The following is a 17,990-nucleotide window of genomic DNA, read 5'->3' as shown; positions in this document are numbered from 1 at the left end:
GAGAGTAGATGTGGGGTAGTGGTGGTTAGCCACTGTAGACTGGAGTCTACCCAGGGAAGGATAACAGAGGCAAGTGGCTGCTTGTGGCCAGTCTAGAGCCTTCCTAGAAGTAGCCCCATGGCCTCTCTACATGTGAAGGTTCAGAGGCTCAAAGGCCAGCAGTCCTATGAGCTTCCAGTGGTGTCTGGACATATGTCAATCTTAGAGGTGCATTTCCCGTTCAGGAAAGTGCTGGAGTTAACTGGAGAGCAAAGGAGCAATTTTTAAAATGCTAAAATCCCTCTGTAGGGATGAAATAGAAATCATTACTTGTTATAGTTTATGATTTTGCTTCAATATTATTTTCTCCTACACATGTGAATATTTAAAACTTCACATACATTCACACAAATGTACAAACAACTTGATACCATCATGTGTTTGTTATTCTTTAGTGTTCCCCTTCCCCCTTATTTTGGCTACCTCCCCTCCCCCACACCCTACAATCACCTTTCTCTTCTCCCCAGATAATAACACGTCTCCACTTCCATACATGTTTTTGTGCATGCATTTGTGTATTCATCTGTGTGGGTATATATCTATGGGTAGGTGCCCATGGAGAGCATTGAGTTCCCTGGAACTGAGAAGAGGGATGACAAGGCATGGGGAACTCTGTATTTCAGAGAAGGGTCCATGAAGCTAGGAAAGACCGCAGATCTGGGGGTAGGGGTGAGAGGTCATGTAGACTAGAGTTGTGGACAATTGTTAAGCAGCCTGACCTGACCTGGGTGCTAGGAACCAAACTCGTGTCCCTTGCAAGAGCATCATTCTTAACCACTGAACCATCTCTCCAGCCCCACTTAGCATGTTTTTAATAGATGTTGCAATAATGAGTGTCTGCAGGAATAACAATCCATGTTTCCATAGTAACTTCCGAGGGTTATCCCTTTCCCCAGAGTCTCACTAGTATCAGGTATTTTTAACCAATAAGCAATAGCTTATTATTACTTAGCTTGTGTTTCTTTATGACTGCTGGTGGCTGTGAGCATCTTTTCCTGGGTTTGCTAATGATCCGGGTGTGCACAATGGTATTCACCTCTTTGTATCTTTTGCTTATGTCCCTATTGGGGTGCCGATCCCCTTCTTCAAGTTGCCTTAATTTACAGAACAGCAGATTCGTCCCCTTTCCTACCATGCTGCTGGAGGAGTCTGTTTTCAGCTACGCATCTTGTATCTGGGACCACGAACAGACAGTCCCTTTAGAATCTTCTTTCTCCTCCTCCTCCTCCTCCTCTTCTTCTTCTTCTTCTTCTTCTTCTTCTTCTTCTTCTTCTTCTTCTTCTTCTTCTTCTTCTTCTTCTTCTTCTTCTTCTTCTTCTTCCTCTTCTTCCTCTTCTTCCTCTTCTTCCTCTTCCTCTTCCTCTTCCTCCTCTTCCTCTTCTTCTTCTTCCTCCTCCTCCTCCTCCTCCTTCTTCTTCTTCTCCCCTCCTCCCACAACCCCCAGGGCTGTAATTCAGTTGTATTCAGAGTATTTTCATGGCATTCATAAAGCCATGGGTTTGGTTCCCAGCATCATATAAACTAGGCGTCAAGGTTCAGACCTGTAATCCCAGCACCTGGTATGTAGAGGCAAGAGGATCAGAAGTGCAAGGTCATCTTCAGCTAAACAGTAAATTTGAGGCTGGTCTGAACTACACAAGACCCTGCCTATAAATAAATAAATAAATAAATAAATAAATAAATAAATATGTACTTTTCTTCTTTTGCTTATTTGATAGTTAACAACAATATCTTTATTAATTCTTTGAAACTTTATATAATGTTTTTTGATCATTTTCTTCCCCATCCCCCAACTCCTCCTAGATCCACACCTCTCCCCACACCACCCAACCAACTTTATGTGTTCTCTCTCTCTCTCTCTCTCTCTCTCTCTCTCTCTCTGTGTGTGTGTGTGTGTGTGTGTGTCTGTCTGTCTGTCTGTCTGTCTGTCTGTCTGTCTCCCTCTGTCTTTCTCTCTCAGACCTATTGAGTTCAGTGTGTTGCCCAATTATTCTTGGGTGTGGGGCTTGTCCTGGATGACAGTTCACCCCGGATCACCCTTAAAGAAAACAGACTCCCTCCCAGCAGCTATCAAATGCCAATAGTTTCTCGGTTGGGAGTGGGACTCTGTGTTCCACCCCACATACTGGGGTTTTGTCTGGTATGAGCTCATGCAGGTCTCATGTGTGCTGTCGCAATCACTTTGAGTTCATATATGCCTCTGCCCTGTTGTATCCAGAAGACACTGTTCTCTTATAGTAATCCATCTGCTCAGGTTCCTGAAATCCTTCTCCCCTCTCTTCCACAATATTCTCTGAGTCTTGGAGTAGGGAGTTGGGAAGGGGAGTGTTCTATGGATGTCCCATTTGGGGTTGAGCATGCAGAAGTCTTTTATTCTCTGTATATTGACCAGCTGTGGGTCTCTGTGTTAACTGCAAGAAGTGTTTATGATCCAGCCTGAAAGATGGACTAATCTATGAATATCGTAATAACTCATTAGGAGTTATTTTAATACTATGGCCTTAAAGCAGAATAATGTCAGTAGATTCTTCCCTAGGGCATATTTTTTCTATCTAACAACAGGTCCTTGGTCTCAATAACAGTGCCAGGTCTGGGTTTCTAATCATGGAGTTGGTTTTACATCCAATCAGAAAGTGGTTGGTTACTCCTCTAATATTCATGCCACTGGTGTACTAGTGGGCCTATTTTTGACAGTACTTATTATAGCTGATAAGGTTCATATCTGGCTAAGAAACACTATGGATTGCTTTTCTCCCCTGATAGCATGCATAGCACCTTACAGCACTGTGAAAGCTAGCTTGGAAGGATGAAGCTTTTAGGTCAGTACCTGCTTGATTTATCCATGTTTTATGATGCCAGCATATGGTGCCTCCAGCTTCTCGGGCTCCAGGTAGATACAGGGGCTCTTCATTTGGCTGCAGACAAGCATAGTGGTAAAGATGGATCACGGTGTATGGAGAAGCAGCTGGAGAGAGTTGTCACAGCACTGAAATGGCGTAGGTGCCATGCTGAACTTTCTCTTCCATATTTATGTGATTTCCTGCTGTGTAAAAACCATCCCTGAGGTTGACTTCAGACAATGACATTTCATGATTCTGTGGAGTGACTGGGCTCACTCAGTGCAGTGGCTCTTCCCCTAGTGTTGGCAAGGATCACCTACTTGACTACGTTCTAGCAGCTGGCTTGGGCTGGATGGTTCAGAACAATTTTGTGCCCTCTCCTCTTCAATGGTCCAAATCTACAGCAAAGTGACTGGCTAATCAAAAGGTGGAAAGCATAGGGCCTGGATGAGAACCCCAATAATACTACTTCTAACACATTTAATCAAGCCAAATGTCAGAGTTCAAGGAGAGAGAGGTGGATTCCACTGAATGTTAGCATTGGTATGAGCTCACAGACTAGGGTACTTGTTGGTCCACATAGGATACTATCATCATTTCTCAAGTGTTCATCAGGAATGGATAATACCAGGGTATTTGTACACACCAGTTTACTGGGCATAAAAATCACCCAATCAGATAAGCAAGGAGAATCAGAAACACTTGGGTTTGAATCCCAGTTAGTAGCTACTACATTGGTTACTTTATCTACTTCTTTATTTGGAGCATGGAGAGAATTAGAAATATTCATCTAAAGTGCAAACATTAAATGAACTTGAGTGTAGCTCAACTTTCCAGTTTTTTGTTTTGGAGGCAGGTTCTCAAAGTGTTGTCTAGACTGACCTTGACCTCAGATCTTCCTGCCTCTGCCTCCCCAAGTGCTGAGATCACAGGCACACACCACCCAGGCCAGCATTCCTCCACTTTTTTCTTCCCACCTTCCCCGCTAGGAACAAAATTAGCGGCACTGAGAACGCATCGTCTACCCCTGGACTGAGACTCCACAGCTGTTCCACAGCTGCACGGAGCACAGGAAGGAACGAGCCTCCTGCAGCCCATTAAAATTCTGCCTCTAGTTGAGCCGCACATGGAATCGGCTCTGCAGCAGATGTTGGAGGTTTTTTTATTTTTTATTTTTTTTTAAGCAGGATGAAGATAACACTTTCCCTTTCCTCCCACACCTCTGAAGTCTGCTAGCCCCACAGAGCTGACCCTTGAATGATTCTGGCTTGTCCAAAGAGGTCAGTGAGTGTAGAGGCTAAGTCCTTCTCTCCACTCTACATCTCAGCCACAGACATGCAGATCTATAATCTGGGGAAGGAGCAAGACCCCCAAGGTGAGGTCAAGACAGGCTGTCCCAGTCTGTCCCACTCCATTCCCCTAGGATATTCCTGGATGCCTGCTTTGGGGGCACATCTTGTTTTTATTTGAACTGAAGATATGAAACACCAACCTTAGAGTTCTCTTTAATTGCAGCCTGATGATTTCCCACAAACCCAGAATAAGACAGTCTGAACAGAAAAGGGGATTTGAGGGAGTTCTGGGTTAGTTTTTAGCAGAGGTTGGTTTCCAGATACTATGTAGCTCCCTTCCTTCTGTCCTGAAGGTGGGGATTTGTGCCTGCAGCCTTGGGCTGGATTCTAGACTGCTCACTCAACATTCCCATGAAGTCTTGATCAGAACAGCCCTTTTCTGGGTGCCGAGAGCTCTGCATACACTTGAGTCTGAGATGCTATTAGTAAGGGGGAGTGTGTAACTACCTCAAGGGTACACCTTTGGCAAGCTGAGTAGAGTCCGATATGTTGAATATTTGTAAGAGAACATGGTCTTTTTCCTTTTGGGACCAGGCTGTAAAGACTTTGTTCCAAAGTGAAGAGCGGGAGTTGTTTGTAACCCAAAACAAGGATCCCACAGACAGTTGCAAAATGCCATCCTGTATTCAATGACACTCCCTGAGTGTCATTGTCTGCATGTCCAGGTATGACCACAGAGCCTGACTGACTTCAGGCTCCCATTTTAACTTGTTCCAACTGCAGGCAATTCTTGAAGGCTCGTGCACAGCCTTTCCTAAGCACCAGTGATCGGCAGTCTGCTTGGTTCCCTGCTTGTCCCACAGATAGGCTTCAGGAAGTAGTCAGGCTGGAGGGTGGAGTTTGTGCACAACCATATGGAGGGTAAATGGCTGTAACTATAGTGTATTTATCTTAAGTTTACTGTCCCCAAAACTCTTAGTCTCGGCCCTTGAGCTTCATCAATGATTCCCAAACTCCACTGAGTTTTGGCCTCAATAGCAGCTTGCAAAACTGCAGGTGCCTGGACTCTAGGCCTGTTGGGTCACAGCTTCAGTGCAAGAGCAAATAGCTGTAGTTTTTAATGGCTTTTTGGGTGATTTTAGGGTGCACCCAGGTTTGAGAGCCATTGCATAGGGTAATTTACAGCTCCCTTTGCAGCAAGGAACTGCTCTTGAGTCTTTGGAAAATACTCATCAAGATGTGACTCTGGCCGCTGCCTGTTGGGGTGAGAGTTTTGCAGATATCTGGGCATCCAGGGTACTTATTTCTGGTGTATGAGTTACCACTTGTCTAATGTAAAAATTACAGCTCTTCGCTTGAGCAGTTTGGTCAGTTGTATTTCTGTTTGTGGCATGGCTGTGCCTTCAGCTGAAAATGAAATATTGAATAGCAATGGCCGATCCACTTTCAGAGAGGACATGTTGCTCTCACAGGCAGGGAATTTAAATGGCCTGTATCCCCACCACCACCACCACCCTATTCCACCCCCAGCCTGTTAAAATCCTTTCAGATGCCCCTGAGCTCCTCTTGAAATGCAGAGCTCTTGTCCATAATAAATAATTACATCCTTCTATTTGGACTCTGGTTCCAGATAGTAGTAATCCAAGAAAATCCAATAATGACAGTTGCATTAAGACCCCTCTTCCAGGCTGAGCAGAACATCTGTTTAGACATAGTTTTAATCGGCAAATGCTTCCTGTGTTGAGTCCTCGGCAAATTAAATTTCTCACTGGACCGAAGGGGAAGCTGTCATTCAATAAGCCATTGCTGGAAATTACACCCCAGTCTGTTTCCAGGTGCACTTAAGATTTTCCCATGCTGACTTGGCCACATAAAACCGGCCCTTACAGTGTGTCCATAGAGCACTGTTTGTCCAGGCGACATGGGATGTCTCAGTGCTTGTCCCTCGAATGGAGAAGTATTTTTTTTGCCCGTTCTCCAAAGGAGAATTGGCAGCAGAGGAAAATTAAGAGACTTGTTGAAAACCATATGGGATATGAATAACAAACTTCCACTTGCTACATCTCTGCCTGTGATTACTTAAGACAGGATGAGTCTCAGGATGTGAACATTAAGGGCTTTGCTGCTGCCAACCTTTGGGAGAGGTTTCCGCCACAGAACTGTTTGGACCATTGGGCTGTTTATTTTTAGGTTCGCTTGTCTGTTTGTTAGTTCATTCATTCAAAACACAAAGATATCGAGTGCTGCCACCCTCTAAGCACTGTGCAGGCATTGAGAACAGAACCATCAATGGAGAAGCTTGCCTCCGTTCTTGCTCTCATGGGGCTTCCAGTCAGTTAGACCGTTTGAAATCTTGAAATAATGAATTCTATGGCTGGATAGCAAAATAGAATATGCAAGGGGATGTGTAAACAGGCTGGATTAACTATGTGACGTGGAGCAGGGTCCTAACAATGGACCTTCAGCCTGACTGTGGGATGGGGTACTTCCCACTCCAGTGGGGTGTAGCCAGATGGAAGATGGTCCACTCTCACCACATGTGGATCTTTTTATTTTAAAATGAACTAGAATCCATATATAGTGACACCTACCTATAAGCCTACCACTCAGGAGGCAGAGGCAGGAGGATTGCCACAAGCTCAAGGAAAGACTGGGTTTAGAGAAAGGCCTTGTCTTAAAAAAAAATTGTTATGTGAAATCTCTGGATTTTTCAAGAGTTGGCTTCCAAAGTGAGATTAAAAAAAAAAAAAACAACCAACCAGTATGTGCCAAAAGTGTCCAGGCCAAATAAAACACATCTGTGGGTTGGGCTGATCCCAAGACTGCAAGTGTATGACTTCTGTTCTAGAAACTTGAGCAGTAAAAGAGTTTCAGCCTTAAAATGTATTCTATAGCAACTTTCTAGGTGCAGAAACAGAGCCAGAGAGCTTCTAGGAAGCCATATGCAAACTTGTGCATGCAGCACTCCGTACAGCACAGATGGAGTTCAGAGGGAAGACAGGTGAGAGGGCCAATGAGAAGAGACCAGGGTTTTCCCCAGCCTTCAGATGGTAAAGAGACTATCCAGGCACAATGAAACTGGACTAGGACTTAGGGGTCAGAGCTGCTGTGCTAACACCAATGGAATGCCAACATAGGCACGAGAGATGTGCCCTCCATGCCATGTGAGGCAGGACGTGGTAGATAAACTCCCATATAAAACGTAAGTCCTCAAAGGGCTCAGAGAGTAGAATGCAGTCTTACTGTCCATTCTAGGCTCGGATGGGAGCAGGAATATCTTCTGTAAGAGTCTCAGTCACAAAGTCTGTTCCTCTTGCAGGTGTGAATCTTCAGGAAGCCCACAATTCAGAAATTGATGTGAAAAGCTCACCTGAGACCCAGAGAATTTTGAGTCCTGAAAAAAAATACAAAGCAAATCCACAGCCAGGACCCACAACATATAGCGACCCTAGAAGAAGTCCCCAAACCTGTTTGCATATGGCTAACACTAAGTGGACTCAGTAAGGTTTTTAATGTGTATGTGTAAGACGACAGTAATTCTAGGAAAAGCATTCATGAATGTGGGAGGGAGTCCAAGATACGTGGACTTGGAAGGAAGAAGGGAGGAACAGAAACCATGTAAATTTAGTACTCATGTATTAAATTCCCAGAAAATTTTAAACTAAAAAAAAAAAAAAAAAAAAAAAGGCTAGGCTAGAAAGAGTCCTAAAACACCAGAAACACAGGAAGTTAATCAATGAAGGAAAAGTCAGAAGACAACAAATTAGAGAATTCACTCCAATAATATGGCAATCAGAAGGAATTTTAATAAGCATGACTAAAATAAGGAACAAGCCAAGGGGAGAATTTAAAACAGAGGGAGAAAGAGAATATTGTTTAAAAGAAGATATGGTTGAGGATCTTCTGGCCTTGAGTAGATGGTAGCTACGTCACAGAAGCAGGTGTCAGATAAATGGTGTGGTGAACACAGCTGAAGAGAGAATGAGTGAAGTAGAAAGCAGATTCCAGGAAACCATGCAAGTTGAACCACTCAGATGTAATTGAGGGCTTCCCCACCTGCTGTCAGGTTCCCAAAATAACGACTCTGAGACTCTGTATGAATAATTGCCTAGGCTCGGGCTTGTTCCCTGACTAGCTCATAACTTAACTAACCCGTTTATATTCTAAGTCCTGCCATGTGGCCAGTTACCTCTCCTCAGGTTCATGCAATTCTCTGCATCAGTGTTTGGGGGCAAATCTCCTCACTGACTCTATTCCAGAATCCTCTCCCGCTGTTGGAACTCCCACCTCCTATTTCCTGCCTAAGCTAATAGGCTAACAGCTTTTTTTATTGATAGGTGATGCTTCCCTACAGTACATAAAAGATTCTCTCTGCACTCAAAAAAAAAAAAAAAAAAAAAAAAAAAAAAAAAAAAAAAAAAAAAAGACACAAACTATGAAGACACATGCAAAATAAGGTGGAGGGAGATGGAGGTTTGAATGGTCATGTCTAATGGGTAGTCAATAGGAATTTTAGAATGTTAGAGAGTATTTACAGACAAAAACTGAACAATTGTATTATCCTCATGAAAGAACAATTAAAGTCATTAAGGAATGTGATTCCAGGCAGGAGAAGGTGTAGGTGCCCATGAACAGGAAATGGGTGAGTCGGAAGGCATCTGTCTCACAAACACAAAGCGCTGCTAATAGAAACTAACTGGAAATGTTAAAGCACATACACAGCAACATGAAAACATGGAGTCTGGAGTGTCATTCTGGGTTCCGTCTGCTTGTCTGTCTGGGCAACGAAAATACACTGGCGGGGGAGGACAAAGTGAAGTCCTGAGTGAGGGTTTTCAGTCTGTGGGTCCCATTGGAACATCAGGGTGCTACTGCCTGCCAGTTAGTGCTACGATTCTTTTAGGCAAAAGCCTTCCCCTACTATCTTTAATGGAGCAGCTCTCTGAGAGGATCTTAGCTTGTTTGTATTTCTTTACAGGGGGTGGGTTTGAATGCATATGCTTTACTCAGGGTAAACCAAAGATTCTATAATGTTTGGGAAGGGTGTAAGAATATCCAGGAAGGGAAAGCCTTTGGCTGAGGGGCCTCATTAGCAGGGAGCTGCATTAGCATGGAGAGGTTTTCTGGGTGCTGGCTGCCTGTGGCCACCTGGTTGGGAGTCTCTTGATTGTGTGCCCGGAGTCAGGCAGGGAAGTGGGGAATTAACTCTATTCCTCCAGGTCTCAGGTTCTGAGATTTCCAGGGTTTGAGCATGTTCCACCCCACCAGTCCCATGCTTGTTCCTCTGGTGGTGCAGCCCGCGTGCCCCACACTGGAGTTGCTTTAAGAGTCTCATTTCTCAGAATGAAACTTGGGATTCTGGTTTCTTCAGACACATCTTCTAGTCCACTAATTATTCATCATTCAGTTCCGTATGATTATTGACACTGAAAGCCAATGTTAATGAACAGGGGAGAGAGAGAGAGAGTTAAGGGAAATAATCTGCTTTTAATCCAATTAAAAGCAAGAAAGAGACAGAAAGAAAGACAAAAAGGAAAACCCAAGAGGAGGAGATCCTCACAGGCGGATTAATGACATAAAAAAGAGATCGACACTTGGTATTGTGAAGAGATGTACCCAAGGCCCACTTAAAACTTACATGCAACATTCATCAATGAACCAGAATGGCTCTGGGCTGGAGAGATGTCTCAGTAGTCAAGAGTGCTTCCTGCTTGCCCAGAGGACCCTCCAGTTCCTAACACCCATGTAAGGTGGCTCATAACTCCTTGTAAATTAGATCTCCATTGTCAGGAGAGCTAATGTCTTCTCTGTTGGCACCCACATGTACATCTGGCATGCACTCTTTCGCCTACATATACATAAATAAAAACTAAACTCAAAAATATGTATAGGGGTCAGAGAGACAGTACCTGCCTCTTGATCTGAAAATTTGAATTTCATTCTTAAAAAACAAGAAAAGAAACAAAAACGAAGAGAGAAGGGAATAACTAAAGGAAATTTAAAAAGTGAATTTTCTTTAAAAAAAAAAAAAAGATTTATTTATTTATTTCATATATGTGGGTACACTGTCCCTGTCTTCAGACACATCAGAAGAGGGCATCGGATCTCATTACAGATGGTTGTGAGCCACCATGTGGTTGCTGGGACTTGAACTCAGGACCTCTGGAAGAGCAGTCAGTGCTCTTAACCACTGAGCCATCTCTCCAGCCCCTAAAAGTGAATTTTCAGTAGCTGGATTTTTTTTTTTCAGAGAGAGGAGGATGTAAAAACTGGAGAGGAGGCTCTCTAAGGAAGAGTAAGGAGGAGGTGTAAGCGAGCACTCGGGATGGCCCTATGGAGGTCCAGCATGGTATGGATTCCATCAGGGAATCCCAGTTTGAACATTCCCTTCTGTCTATCCCCACTATTTTCAGGGTCCTTTTTGGACTTAGAACCTTTTTTAAAATATTAAATATTTAATTATATGTATATGTGTGGAGGTGGGGTGGGGTACGTGGTGGGGTGGAGTAGGTGGGTGGGTGCATGTGGGTTTAGTTCCCGTGGAGGGCAGAAGAGGGTGTTGGTTCCCTGGAGCCACTTGATTTTAGACAGTTCACTTAAACCCAGCTATTGAAAATTACCTACCAGGTTCTCAAAAACCTTTCTGGTAAAATGTTCCCTTAGAACACAGGTTTGCCCACCCCTGTGTCAGCCTACCATCAATATAATCCCAAGCTTAAGCATGACTTGCAGAAGACTTTGTGGCAGGGCAATTGACCCTTTGACTGTCTTGCAGATAGCAAGGATGGCACCCTATTTTTGCCTGTCCCTGGGACCTCAAACACCACAGTGAAGACCTTCTCTGCTCGAGTCCGAAGAGCTACAACCTCAAGGGCAGAGCGGATCTGGCCTGGAGGCGTCATTCCTTATGTCATCGGAGGGAACTTTACTGGTCAGTAGCCCTGGATGTGACTCCTTTGCAGTTTGTGTTTGGGTTCTCAGGCTTGAGACAGGACTGGGACTCCGTGGGAGTGCGAGGGTGCCAGGACTACAGCAGTCCCTCCAGCTAAGGCTCCCTTGGGCCGGTGGAGCCTGACATCAGACCTCTGTTGGGGCTGTGTCTGCTGCAGAGGTCACCCTGTTCTGAAGGCTTGGTGGGGAACAGGGAGTCTCATCAGGTCAGTCTTAAAAGGCTTAAACAGTGAGCAGGAAGAAGGCAAGCACGGAGCTGTCCATGGTGGCTTCCGGCCTCTGTCCCTCGGCTTGGGATCAGTGCCCCACATGGTAACCAGAGACTGCACACAGGCATCACACAACGTGGCATGACTCCCTGATCTGCATCCTGGCTCCACTCCGACAAATCATTTAACATTTATGTAGTTCCCTTTTCTTTAAAGAGGTCTGGTAGCCGGGCATGGTGGTGCACATCTTTAATCCCAGCGCTGTGGAGGCAGAGGCAGGTGGATCTTTGTTAGTTCAAGGCCAGCCTGGTCTACAAAATGAGTCCATGACAGTCAGGGCTACATAGAGAAACCTGTCTTGAAAAACCAAACCAACCAAAAAAAAACACCAAAAAAAAAAAAAAAAAAAAAAAAAAAGAAAGAAGGAAAGAAAGAAAGAAAGAAAATTGGTGATAGAATGAAATGAGTTAACACAGATAGGAACCCAATATATCAAGATAGTGCCCAATGTATCATGGTATTATCTTTGCACTATGGAAATCACCTAGACTGAAGCTGGGGCTGTTGCCCCTGACCTTGAGCCTTCCCTGCAGAGGCTTGTCTCCTTCTCCTTCTTTTATTCTCTTTAATCAGCTTCACCGGCCACCTTCCTGTTCTAGGTGCTACCCATCTCCAGGTCCATAGCACATGTGCACTGTCCTGTCTCCTGGGACACTACCCCAGAGCTTTACCTGGCTGGCTTCTGATCGAATGATATATCCAAGGCCAATCCTCCTAGACCCTCACCACCCCCACCAGCTGTGCATGCACAGCTCCCTCTGTAACTGTAACAGCTTTCACCACGATCCAAAGTTTCTTCGCTTGTATTTGTGTTTACTTATTTCTGCCCAAGCTCCATGGGAGCAGGAATAACCCCTCTGTTCATTCCTATGTGTCCAGCACCTAGGACAGTGCCTGGTCCACAGGAGGAGTGCCCCATATCTGCCCACAGCAGGGCTGCAACACATCACTGGCTAGATGCCTGAACAAAAGGCCCATTGAGTGAGCATCCCAGCTTCTCTGTATCTTCATTAGCTCTTTACATCCCCGGAATGCTGTGGCTTCTGTAAGAAGTAGGTGAATGAGGAGGAATACAGCTCAATGACTTGCCGCAGCCACTGAGAACTGTTAACGAGCTAGTTAGCAGCAGATCAGCAGGCTGAGAGTGGATACACAGAACCTGGGAGAGATGGGTACCTTCCCAGGCTATCCTTCTGCTTGGTGACATTATTCCAGGCTACCCTTTTGCTTGGTGACATTACTCCAGCTTCCATGGAGGTCTTCTCCCTGTCATTCAGGCAGCCTGGCAGAGAACGCCACACACCGAGAGATTAAAACTGCATCCCTGAGAGCAGCTACCACTGCTCTTTGGTACACACTCTCCAGCAGGCATGACAGAAAATGAAATCAGAATGCCGTGCTGGAGAGAGAACCTATTGAGACAAACCTGGGTAAGACAAACATGTAGAAAAATACTTTTCTGAAATATAAATAAATAAAATATCCAATAAAAAATTTTAAAAAGAAAAAATACTTTTAATACAAAGGAAAAGCCGGGGAGCTTAGGACACTGTCTACTGTTCATGTCCCTTCAACCCACAGACGCCACATCCTCTCAAGTCTCTATTCAGGAGATCTATCTATCTATCTATCTATCTATCTATCTATCTACCTGAAATGAATGTTTTGCCTACATGTACGTCTGTGCATGCAGTGCCCTCAGAGGCCAGAAGAGGGTATTGGATATTCTGGGGTGATTCTGAACGGCCTTGTTGGTGTTGGGAATTGAACCTGGGTCCCCTGGAAAGGCAACAAGTGCTTTTAACCACTGAGCCATCTCTCCAGCCACCACAAGCCCCTTGACAAGATTTTTTTTTCACCCTGGCTGTATGAAACTCACTATGTGAATGAGGCATGCCTTGAACTTATGGCGATTCAGCTCTTGCCGCTGATTCCTTAGTGCTTAGACTGCCGACTGGCACCAGCATCCTCAGCAAAGGGAATTGTGAATCCCAATGGATTTTTTTCTGTGTTACTTAAAAAGGCTTTTAAAGACAATGTAAAATATTTGATATATATATGTGATCTGATATATTTATAATGTATAATGATAAATTGTTTAATGATCCCCCACAACCCAATTAATGAACACATTCATCACCTCCCTAGTTACAACTGTGTATGTGTGTGTGTGTGTGTGTGTGTGTCTGTCTGTGTCTGTGTGTGTGTTTAGATGATGATGAGACTTCAAACCTCTCTCAACCATCAGGTGCAAAAACCACAGCATTATCAACAAGATTTTTAAAAATCAGAGCAAGCTTTGTCTTAAGTCTGTGCCTTCATGTCTGAAGAAGGTGTGCCCAGGAGCAAAGTGACCAGCATTGCCCTGTCGTTTCAGGCACCCAGAGGGCCATTTTCAAACAGGCCATGAGGCACTGGGAGAAGCACACCTGTGTGACCTTCGTCGAGAGGACAGATGAGGAAAGTTTCATTGTCTTCAGCTACAGGACCTGTGGGTAAGTAAGGCTGCCTCAGCACGGGAGGAGGCGACAGAGGGAAGATGTGGGCTCTGAGTTTCTGTCACTGGACATTTCCACCGAGCTGTGATTTACGGGAGGACAGGATTTGTTGGGAGCTCTTTGTCCTCAGTGAAATGGCAGAGCAGGTGAATTCATATTGTGGCTCCAGGAAAACTCCCTGCTGGTGGGTCCTGTCACCAGGACAGCATGGCTGATGATTCCTGTGGAGACTTAGGTCAGGACTCCACTGAAGAACTGATAGCTGATGAAGTGGTGGGCTCTCCTTGCTCACTGTGGGTTTTGAATGGATGAACTTCTGCCATTTTAGAGGCCCCACAGGCTTACAGACTTCCTTCAGAAACCATAATGTACAATGATTGGGTTATTATAGGAGAAACCTGTTAGGATAGCTGGGGAGATGGCTCAGTAGGAAGAAGCTTGCTGTGCAAGCACGAGGACATTAGTTCAGACCCCCCAGAGTCTGTGTAACAGCCAGGTGTGATGGATATGTCTCTAACTACAGAGGTAGGGCCCAGAGACAGTAAATTCCCAGAACCCTACCTAGCCAGGCTTGCCAAAATGGTGAGCTCTGGGTTCTGTGAGAGACCCTGTCTTTAAAAAATTAAGTGCAGAGCAATAGCAAGAAGCACCCAACATCATTGACCTCTGGTCTGTACACATGCATGCTAGGGTAAGTACAGACACACACACACACACACACACACACACACACACACACACGCACGCACATACACACATATACACATGTGCACATACACACAAAAGCACATACATGTACATACCCACAATCATATACATACACACATACATACACATACATGCACACTTACACACAAAAAATGTCTGTCATGATGATAAATATAAGTGATATGCTCTCTTACCCAGGTTCCTATATTGGATTTTTTTAAAAAAAAAAAATCCCATCTACATGATCTTCACATAGATGACTACTAAAGACATGGCCGAACTTTGAAGGGAAAGGCAAGTAAGTTGGCAGCAAGTGCAAGCAGAGACAGAAGCCCAGATAACAAGTTCATCTACAAATAAGACTTTTACTGTTTTGTTTTAACATTTGTAGTTAATTATCTAATTAATTTTGCAGTGCTGGGCATCAAAACCAAGGACTTGTGCACATTAGGCAAGTGAGCTACACCCCACTGTCATTTGTAAGGTCAGAGGATAAAAGAATAGGACCTTCATAACGAGAAACAGTACAAGCTACGGTGAGGGTCAGGCTGCATACATATTTATTGTGTATACGTCAGACATATACAGAGCATTAGGAATCATAAGACAAGCTTAGTGAATCCAAGAGGGAAATGCATGAAAAAAAAAATATATATCGCTGAGATACTTGCTTTATTTCTGTAAGTCCAAATAGGTCGGCATCAAGTTGACAAAAAATAATTAGGGATTTATAGAGGATTTGGAAGATGCAGTTAACAGGGTTGATTCTGCGGGTCTGTTAGTTTATATCCTGATAACATGTCTTTAAATGCATGAGGAAGGCCGAGACATGTGTACATCCATTAAATACTGAGAATAGCTCAGTAGCCTGGGGAGATGGTTTTATGGGTAAAGTGATTGCTATACCAGTTGGAGGACCTGAGTCCAGACTCTCAGAGCCAACCTAAAGCTGGATAGAACAGGGCATGATTTTAATCACAGCGTTCTGAAGGGGAATGAGATGAGAGGCAGAGACAAAAGAACCCTCAGCTCACTGACCAGGTAGTCCAATGAACTCCTCAGTGAACAACAGGAGGTGTCATCTCAAACAAGGTAGAAAGTGAGGACCAACATCCTAGGCTGCTCTCTGATGCCAACATGTGTGTTCTGGGACACATATGCCTGCAAACCTGTGAATGCACACACACACACACACACACACACACACACACACACACACACACACTTTAAAAGCAAAAATAAACAATAAATTTTAAGAAGAACATCTTAATAGGTTGTAAAAGTTAGAAACAGCGTTTACCTGTGTATTAGGATACTGAATAAACATTTCTTGAACAAAAATAATTGTACCCAATATAGATTCTCACTGAAGGCCATTGACAATAACATCCAGAGGCATCCTTTGCAGAACTCAGCCACCTACCCCTCAAAGAAGGTCCCACAGACATGAAACTTAGAAGAGAGATGGGTGTAGGCACACTTCATTCTGGGTAGGAGGCCCATTTCTGCCTTCAGGTTCTAAATGGGATATGTGACCACCAAAAGGCAGAGATGCATTTTGAGGGAACTGTGGCCTCGTTGTGGGGAGTTGAACAGTGGAAATCTCCCACCTGTAAAATGCATTTCTTTTTTCAAATGCACCTTTATACCATGGGTAGGAAGGTAAAATGGGGATAGAACGTGTCTCTTCATTTTTATATCCTCAGACCTGCTAATCTGCACATTTCTATCACCCAGTTGTTGTTCCTACGTGGGACGCCGAGGAGGTGGCCCACAGGCTATATCCATCGGGAAAAACTGTGACAAGTTTGGCATTGTGGCTCACGAGCTGGGCCATGTGGTTGGGTTCTGGCATGAACACACTCGGCCAGACCGAGACCAGCATGTCACCATCATCAGAGAAAACATCCAGCCAGGTAAGGGATCTTGGGTGGAATCTAGAAGCCGGCAAGGTTGGACATCCACAAGCTTTAAAACACTGAGAGGAGGGCCTTCTGGAAGCCTCTCAGGCTCATGGCTAGCAGTGGAGGCAGCAATCCCACTTTGTAGGCTGTTGCTATGAGGTCTGCCACTGTCTGCCTGTGGCCTTTCTGAGAACACATCTGCTAAAGTGTGTGGCTTACAATAGAATAGGAACCATGATTCTCCTGCCATGTTGAAAGGGGCATTGAAATTCAATCCCAGTTCCAAGTGGCAGTGTCTGGGATGATTAGCCAAAAGGAGTTCTGGCAACTTTTATGATTCACTTTTGCCATGCAAGGTTACCTTTTGAACCGTACATAACATGATTAAGATACAAATGCATGCAGAAACAACATCTCTGCACAGAATATTCTTCCCCAAGCCAGACATCAAACATGTATACATCCTCTCATGTCAAATAATTTAAGTTCGTATTGGAGCCTGGTGTGGTAGTATTGGCTTATAAGCCACACACTAGGGAGGTTGAGGCAGGAGGATCACAAGTTGGAGGCCAGCCTAGACTATGAGTGAGTTCAAATCTCTCTTAGTCAACTAATGAGACCTGTCTCAAAACAGAAAAATACAAACAAAAATCTACAACCCAAAAGGCAATATTAAACATGAAAGTAGCTAGCTAAGTTATATGGCTCTCTTAAATCTGCTTTGTGTATGTATTTGTACATGTGTGTTCACATGTTTGTGGCATGTGGAGGCCAGAGAACAACCTTCGGTGTTGTTCCTCAGGGCCTTTTCATATTTTTTTTTTTGAGACAAAATTTCTCATTAACCTTGAACTTGCTAAGGCAGCTAGAATGGCTGCCAGTAAGCCCTGGGAACCCACCCATCTCTGTCCCCAGGGCCAGCTTTTTAACATGGGTTCTGGGAATTGAACTCAAGTCATTGCGCTTGTGAGGAGAGCATATCCCAGACCAAACTCCATAGACTGCTTTAAACCTGCTTCAGACAACAAAGCATTTGGGATTTAACTTTCTGAATTATTTTCTCATTTCTTCACATTGTAAAATCAGAATTTTGGGGAGGGTTTATTTTTGTTTTTTGAGGTTTTTTTTTTTTTGTTTTGTTTTGTTTTTTTTTACTAAATTTATTTATTTATTCATTTTACAACCCAATATCAGCCCTTTCTCTCCTCCTAGAAACCTCTCATGCAAGTCATCCCCCATTCCACCTTCCTCTTTTCTTTTAAGAAGGGGAAGCCCCCCCCCACTGGGTATCAACCTCCCCTCCCCCTTGTCCTGCACATCAAGTTGCTGCAGGACTAGGTGCATCCTTTCCCACTGGCACCAGACAAGGCTGCCCATCTACGGGTTCAGGATCCATAGGCAGGCAGGCAGCAGGCTTAGGAACAGCCGCTACTCCAGTTTCTGGGGAACCTGCATGAAGACCAATCTGCTACCTGCTTCATATGTGTAG

At 44.3% G+C, this 17,990-nt stretch overlaps 1 protein-coding gene across 1 annotated transcript in view; it reads left to right on the top strand.

The window, feature by feature from the left end:
• The window catches only part of Tll2 (tolloid like 2), a 110,687-nt gene that overhangs the window by 49,516 nt on the left and 43,181 nt on the right, over positions 1-17,990 (top strand). Inside the window, exons 4-6 of the mRNA XM_034516299.2 lie at positions 10,947-11,102; positions 13,769-13,886; positions 16,335-16,513. Coding sequence (XP_034372190.1) covers positions 10,947-11,102; positions 13,769-13,886; positions 16,335-16,513 — 453 coding nt within the window. The remainder of the gene's footprint in view (positions 1-10,946; positions 11,103-13,768; positions 13,887-16,334; positions 16,514-17,990) is intronic.

This window comes from Arvicanthis niloticus, chromosome 1, assembly GCF_011762505.2.
Source record: "Arvicanthis niloticus isolate mArvNil1 chromosome 1, mArvNil1.pat.X, whole genome shotgun sequence".
In the NCBI taxonomy this organism is placed as follows: domain Eukaryota; kingdom Metazoa; phylum Chordata; class Mammalia; order Rodentia; family Muridae; genus Arvicanthis; species Arvicanthis niloticus.
This window is presented reverse-complemented; position numbering and strand designations above follow the sequence as displayed.